The 7,828-nt window shown below is 42.7% G+C and overlaps 1 protein-coding gene across 6 annotated transcripts in view; it reads right to left on the bottom strand.

Moving 5' to 3' along the window:
* Positions 1-355: 355 nt before the first annotated feature.
* The window catches only part of IARS1 (isoleucyl-tRNA synthetase 1), a 94,560-nt gene continuing 87,087 nt past the window's right edge, over positions 356-7,828 (bottom strand). For 5 of the 6 annotated variants that reach the window (XM_018914943.3, XM_018914942.3, XM_018914944.3 and 2 more), the window contains 2 exons: positions 5,964-6,107; positions 4,721-5,040 (listed from right to left, as the gene is read on the bottom strand). In XM_018914943.3, the coding sequence (XP_018770488.1) occupies positions 4,736-5,040; positions 5,964-6,107 (449 nt within the window). In that variant the 3' untranslated portion in view covers positions 4,721-4,735. Of the gene's footprint in view, positions 949-4,720; positions 5,041-5,963; positions 6,108-7,828 lie in introns of those variants that run through there. The other variant, XM_018914946.3, reaches the window with a different exon arrangement.

Here is a 7,828-nt window from a genome sequence, read left to right as displayed (position 1 = left end):
GGCTCAAACCTCCAGGTGAACCAGGCAGAACCCCCCCAGCAGTGCCAAAGGTGGGCTCTGCCTTCCCCTTCCTTCCAGCAGGTACAAGAGTGAACACTGAGACACTGACAAGCTGCACTGGGTATTACAAAAACCAAAACCCCAACTGTTCTCAGTCTGAAACTGCTTCTGCATCAGAACAACTCTCCCCCCAAGCCCCCAAACCTGTCAGCACCACAATGCAAACAGCCACTGGTGCTCAGCACTGTCACATCTCAGGTTTCTCTGGCTGCTCCTGATCCACATGGAGCTCTAAGAGGTCTCTTCTTCAGAAATCCTGAGGAAGCAAACTACTCTGAAGTCAGGGAAGCAAGAGTCAGGAGATGAAGCAAATTTATTGTTCCAAGTGTTGAAATTAGGGAGTATTTGCAATCAACAGCCACACACTTGATGAAAACCCAGCAATTATGAATGAACACATCCAAATAACCCTTAAATAAGTTACAAAGCTGTTGTGGGAGGGTGGGAATATATCAGAGAGCCTTGTAAGTAAGCCATGGTTTAGAAAAGATGCCCTCTGCACAAAGGACAGGCAGAGAACAGCATCACTGAGGTACAAGTCCCATTTCTCTCAGGCAAATTACTGCATAGATATCTAAGGTTTCTGAACAGCTTTTACAGCATATTAAGATAACATAATGAAAATACACTGTATTCGAAACCAAAGAGCAGCATATTAGACATGCACTGGTAGAAAACATCCTGTGTGCCACTAGAGATGTTAAAAGTACCATACACAACTTGGATGTTCATCTAAAAGCATAATAATTTCCTTTGACTTCATTTTCTCTGGAAAAAAGTCTACATGGTCAGAAATTTGGAATTCTCAACATTCAGCTGTGGTGGGTATGACATGAACATAGAGGGTCTTCATGTTCAGGTTCTTCATGGAAACATCCTTTGTGATCTCTGAAAGAAGGAAGGAAAGGAGAGAGAAACAACAGTTAGTGCTTTTGCTTACCAGGAGAACTATGAATTTTCTTTTTTTTTAATTTACTTTATTCAGACATTTTTCTGGTTGCACCACAGTGGGACTGGGACAGAAACTTCTCAGCTCAAAATTCCTTCCTGTTAAAAGCCCAGGGCATGAAAGGAAGGGTCACCACATGTCACCAGTGTCCCTGCAAGAGCAGGAGAGCCTGTTTTATGTTCCAAAGTAGAACGTTTTGAAAGTCTACATCAGCCCACAGCTCTCACCTTCACATCCTGACAGAGCAGCACCTAGTTCAGCAAACTCTAACACCATTTATGAAGTCAATATGAACAGTCCAACACAATGCACTGAAAGCCAGAGTCCCTCAAAAACAGTTTATATGTAAAGCAAGGATTGTACCAGTACCTGCTGAAGAGCTACTGCTGGGATCTTGCTAAGTATGCCTGAAGACTTTCTTAGCATACAGGGTAATTCCCTAAGTCTTCTGACAGCTACATGCTGTGTGGGAACAGGATTAAGTCCCAACAATCCTCTGAAGGACAGAGCATGCTTCCAAGAGGCTGACTCAGGGGTTGTAATTACTCAAGAAACACAAACACAGAGTAATCCCACTTGTGTCTAGGGAAAGTCACCTGCAAAGCTTGCAGGAGCTGGAAATCTTTCACTATTACCTTGTGAAATGTGATTTTTTTTCCCCCAAGAAGCCTGGTGCTTGCTGACTTTGCTTCCAGCAGCCATCAGCTGCCCCAGGGAGAGCAGAGTGTTTGGAATTCTGGGAACTACAGCCTTGCAACAAAAGTCCCCCCAGTATCAAACACCCCTGAGGCCTCTGCACTAAGAAAGCTCAGAGAGATAAGAAACTTGGCAGGTGTAAGCAGAGAACACTGGTGAAACCCAGATGAACAAGGACTGGGGGCATGGTGTCACTCTCACCCCAAACCCCAGCAAACACAAGATAACACAAAGATCTGGCACCAGTGTTAGCACAAAGGACCCATCAATAGCACCCAGACTGGCTGGGGGTTTTCAGGAGGAACCCTTTTGCAGTGTCCTGCCCCATCCTGCTTAGAAAAATGTTTCATTTTTAGCCTAAACACACAGAATCTTCACTGATTTTAAAAGCCATCTGTTAATTAGGGAACTGAGAAGTCCTCATGGATCACAGTGTTTTCCAGGAGTCCTCTTCCATTGTAATACTACCCTTTAAGCAGCATGTCCATCCACAGAGCTATAATCCAATAGAGCAATTAGGGCTGTACTCCCTCACTACCCTTCCTTCCCAGGAACATGTTCCACCAGGATGTAAAAGAGTCTGAGCTGCAGAAGCTGCCAAACCAATTGTGAACTTGGGTCTCCAATCTCTTATCACAGATTTATTTATAAGATGCTGAAAAATGAGGAACTTAGATGAACCTATTTCCAACTGTATTTATCACAATAATTAGTCTTAAAACCTGGAAATTTGATTTATCAACAGACTGTAGGGACACCTTCCTTTCTGTGCCAGTGGCTCCAAGGAAGGGCTTTGCAGGGAGCATGTGAAGTGTCCCCAGCATCCCCAGGGTGGAACCATCAGGTCCCTGGAACCTCTGTCTCTCCAGCTCAGGAATAAGCAACACTCACCACTTGAACATTTCTTTTTGGAATGTTTTCCAACATTTCAAAGGGGGAGTGAAAACCACATTTGTTTCTGCAAAGCTGGTGAGTGTCTGTGCAATAGACAGCAGATGCCCAACATTTATAAAAATAATTCTTCAAAACCAGTAACTCATTTTCCACCAAGTGATTGTTTTTCCTTTTTATTGAACAGGCACCAACCTTCCAATTCCTGGGTTATTTTCATCAAACATTTCAAACTGTTAACAGCAAATACATTTTTATTTTTAGAATAAACCACAGAAAACCTACTCAAGAGACTGAACTTTGTTGTTCTGAAGGTAAGACCTTGAACAGATTGATCAGAAGATGAATGGGAGATTACAAAGCTGCAACAATGTAGATAAACATTAATTGACCTAATGTTTTCTAGAGGCATCAAAGTCTTTATATGCAGCACTCATTTGTCATACAAAGAGATGTGAAGATAAAATACAGCTATGCCAGTGTTTAAACTTAAAAAAAGTTATTCAAGGAGGTGAATGCTGAGAATTAAATCTGAAATAGCAGAAGTGTGGCTACAAGGCATTAGCTGCACAAATAAACCTCTGGGACCAAGCTCTCTGTGTTCTCAGTTTAAAAGAGACCAAATCTGTTGTTTTGGCCTTGGAGGAGTTATCAAATCTGATCTTTCACATCACTGTGAATTGTCACTTCATAGACTTTAATTAAAGTTTAAACAGTTCTAAAGAATCCATGCTACAAATGTAACAGTGATTTAACCCATTTCCCTTTCAGGTGAAGGCATTTTAAAAATCCTCACTTCAACTGAGCCTTAAAAGCTGTTTTGCCTGTCTGTACATTTTCCTGTCCTGTCAGCTCCTTGCCTCTTTCAAAACTCTGCAGTTTCCTAGAGTGTTTATTTCAGAGTCTGAACAGAATCATCTGGTGCTGAACCAAAGAGGAACTGTGCCTAACATCCCTTGCGCCTGAATCCCTGAATCCCTGAATCCCCAGGTGGGCAGGGCTGCACACAAAAATACTCTTCAGTTTATGCAAACCAAGTGTGGTCCATCTTCTTGGTTTTTACCCTTGTGCTGAAACACTCCAGGCTCCAGTGCTCTGTTAACACCACTCAGCACATTATTTTTGGCATTTGCTCAAACTATCACTAGAAAGTTTCATCAACATCTGAGATCCATTTGAATTACAAAAATGGCTTTTGAATAAATACACTTCAGGTCATACGAAGTAAAAACAAAAACAAACAAACAAACAAAAATCCCACAAAACAAAATAGCCAAAAATCCACAACACCCCTTCCTTGCTCAGATTTCAACGTATCCCACCTGAATCCTCATGGGCAGCTGAGTGACCCCAGCTCTCAGCAGCTGCACCAGAGCTGCCCCCTCCTGCCCTCCCCACTGACAGCAGCTCCTGAGGAAGGCAGTTTGAGCAGGATGTCCAACTTGTGGACAGGTAATGTGTGATAAGCCAATAACTGTCATGGATCCCTCCCCAACAGCCTGTGTCACATCACTGTGACACACTGCAGTCAGAGCCCTTAGCATCATTTCACTCAGAGAGCTGAATTCTCCTGGAATTCTCCAGGGATCCCTGTTTGGAGTTGTCTGGGTTTTTACCATGTAGTCTGCAATCCATTCTCTCTGTCAAATGAAGGCCCCAGTCACTCTGGTCCAATTGTTCAGCACCACAGATGGCTCAAGCTTCAGTCACACCTTCCTCATGAATCAGAGATTTTTGTTTCCCATCTGTCAGTGGGTTTGGGGGTTCTTTAGCATTTCAGACCTGTGAGCATGTGCTGAAGCTTCCTGCTTCCCAGGTAGCCCAAATGGCTGTGCCCTACCAAGTCTGACCTACCCACACTGCTCTAACAGAGACCCAACACTCTTTTCCACCCCCTCCCATCCTCCAAGACAATGCAGCAATATGAGTATTTCAAGTTTGAACAGATTCTTAAAATATTCCTACTGCAGACTCACTTCCAGGAGGAGATTCCCTGTTCAGTCACTCAGCAGGGCACTGCTGACTGACCTTTAGTGCAGGAGGAAAAAGCTTTCACAACAACTTGCCTTGGCCATTCCATGAAGGGAGTGCACCACAGCTTACAACTTCTACATCTGTATGTTTGCTTAAAGGATTTTGTTATGCCAATATTGAATTACTGGGCAAAATTACAAACCAGTGTGTGAACAGTGTGGATTTAGTAATTAAACTGGATCTCATGTTACATGAGCTGCTCCTCAACAATAAATTCCAAGGATTCTCAGATGAGCAAACCAGAAGTTTGTGCTTACCATGAGTCAGTGCTTCATCCAGGAAGAGCTTTAGCCTCCTGCTTCTGAGCCCAAAAACCTTTGCTGTCTCATGCAGAAGAGCTTTGTAGGTTAATCCATTCTGACCAACAGGGTTTTCCATTAGGAGAGTTCCCACTGTTCCTTTCTGGCATTCTGGACAAGATAAAACAGCTGAGTCACTACTGGTGAGAAATGAAATCACTTCATTTATCTGAGTAAACTGAAATTTAGGATTTCTTCTTCCGTTTCACCTCTATTTCTTCATGGTACTGAGAGACAAATTAGCAATACCAACCCACAGATATTCTGTAAGTTCATTAATTATAGAGCCAGAAATGTAAGTGATGACTGACAGCTTGACCAACAGAAGAAAACTTCTTTGCATGGGTCAAGAGGGTAACACAGACTCTGGGAAACATGAAATATTTCAAGAGGACATAGAAACCACTGTGTGCAGAAGCTCACCAAGCACCTACTTATGATCAAATCCCCTGTAAAAAAACCACATCTTTGGCTCCTGCAAGCTCTGCTCTCAGTAGTGTCAGAAAGGGCTCATAGCAGGGCACAGGGTAAGAGCAAGTTACTGAAACAACTCAGCTGCTCCCACATGAGCTTTCAGAGTGCCAGATTGGCAGGTGGGAAACAGAATTACACACACATATATTTATACACCAGACCAGATGAATAATACAATTCCCTTGGCTTTTAAATAGCAGTAAGAAATGTTTCACAGGCTGTTTCCAATGTCTTGGTAAAGAACTGGCTCTTCATTCAAACTTGGTCTGTTTTAGACTCAGCCTTTTACAAGAAGCTGCACAGGTGAGCTGATGGTCAGAAACAGGGAAACAATGCCCAGGGGCTCATGTTTAACTGCTGCCCCTTATCTCAAACTGGCTCTCCTTTTTCTCTCAGGAGAAGAGGGAGAAAAGCTAAGTACAAACATTGTTTTTATCAGAAAGTAAACACTAGGGAAAAAATAACCAAAATCCCCATGTGCCAATGAAAAGCTAGAGCTGTGCAGCAGAACCTGCCTGACAGCAGGCCAGGCTGGAGGAGCAGCCCAGCAACTCACATACCTTGTGGCTTTGCATTGATCAGCTGCAAGTTGATGTACTGGCAGAGCAGGGCACTGGGGGAGCTGGGCAGGCCAGGGGCTGACCCTGCTGTCACGTGCAGAGTCCTCCCACTGAGGCCCAGCAGGTCTGTCTGCTGCAGCAACTCTGCAACACAAAGGGACACCAGTCAGGCCAGCCAGGAGCTGGCAAGGAGGCTCTCACTCCTGCCCCCACTGTCTCCTCTTTCACCATCCTGCCCTCCAGAAAGAGCTTCTCAGTTGGAAAAGTGGCATTTGTGCAGAAATATTTGGTTTTAATAATAACACAAAGAGGGTGCTTCGTTTGCTGTGGAAATTAGCTCCTCTATAACATTTCTTATGCACTTAGTGACTTATGCAATAAAAACAGTTAGCTAACTTCAACCAAGCAAGAAATGATTCCCCCAAGCCAACCATTCAGTAGCCATTATGGGCTACTTCCATGAAAGCTGACTGCAAGTCTACAAGCCTCCCAAACAAGAAGCTTAAGAGATTTTCAACAGTCTAGAGGAAAAAAAAAGTCATAGACAACTTTTTTTACCAGCTTCTTCCCTCTGAATTTTATTTTTTTTAAATGTAGAAAGAGACAAATTTTATTTTCTATTTTCTATCTTATCTCATTATATGGAAAGCTGTGATCATTGCTTGCACCCAAAGCAGCACTGGGAACGTGCTACTATGCAACATCAGGATATTTATTAATAACAACAACTATTAAATATATTAAATTAATATAATATTAATAATAAATTAATTACTATATTAGGTATTGATATTAAATATATTAAACTCCAGAAAAAACCAAACCAAACAATTTCAAGTCATGGCTCATGAATAAAGCCCCCTACATGAGTGTTTGTGTGCAATGCCAGCACAGCTCATGATGCAGCACATGACTCCAGGCAGGCAGATGGAGAGAATGAGGGAGACCCAAACCTGGAGCCCCATCTCCAAGGACATCAGAAGCAATCTCTGGAAGTGCTGGGAGGAGAAGCTGATGAGGTTTCTGTGACAAAAATGAATCCTGCAGCACTGCCTGAGCCTTGAGGTCAAACAGAGCCACTGAAGAGCAAGGTATTAAAGATACACAGGAGTAACATCACTCTGTGCTGCAAAGAGCTCCAGAAATCAAATCCAGGGAGAGCTGATGCATTTAATTTCTTGTCAGAACTGTGTGTTCCTGTACATATGGAACAGGCACACCTGTCAGCTCCAGCCAACAGGTTTTCATTCCACAGCAGCCTTATCCACATGTCAGGCAGCCTAAGCTGTACAAAGCTCATTTTCTATAGTTCACCTGAAAACTTCAAGGGGAATAATTTATAAATGGACACTTTTTGTAGGTTTATAAACTTATAAATTAAAAAAATCTTAAACTGACCACCCAGCCCCCCCAAAAAAGCCCCTAACACCTCAAAAAACCTAAAAGATGAGCAGCAATCACAAGCTCTCAAAATTCTGTCAAGTGCCACACAACAGAGTGAGATGCACTGGGAGCATTTACAAGATTGCTCAAGGAAGCAAAAAGATCTCAGGCTTCACCTAAGATTCTAAAATGTGTGTTTTAAATATCAACTTTTATATATTTGTATATAAATATCTCCAAATTTAAATTTAACAGTTTAAAGAAAAAAGAAACCAAGAACCAAGCACTGCTCTGGCCTGTCTCAAGCACAGGAAGGGGATTTGCTTTTGGTTTTATTTTCAGCAAAGTGAGAAAACAACTGAATTAACAAGTGGAGAGGAATTACCAAGATTCCATCCAAAGGAAGGGAGCCAGGGGCAGGTTTTTCCTGAACCAGCACCATTTGAGGCCATGGGAAGAGAGAGCACAGGGGATGACAGAGC

Source organism: Serinus canaria, chromosome 12 (genome assembly GCF_022539315.1).
Source record: "Serinus canaria isolate serCan28SL12 chromosome 12, serCan2020, whole genome shotgun sequence".
Taxonomy (NCBI): domain Eukaryota; kingdom Metazoa; phylum Chordata; class Aves; order Passeriformes; family Fringillidae; genus Serinus; species Serinus canaria.
The sequence above is the reverse complement of the archived record's forward strand: the minus strand, read 5'-3'. Positions and strand labels throughout refer to the sequence as shown.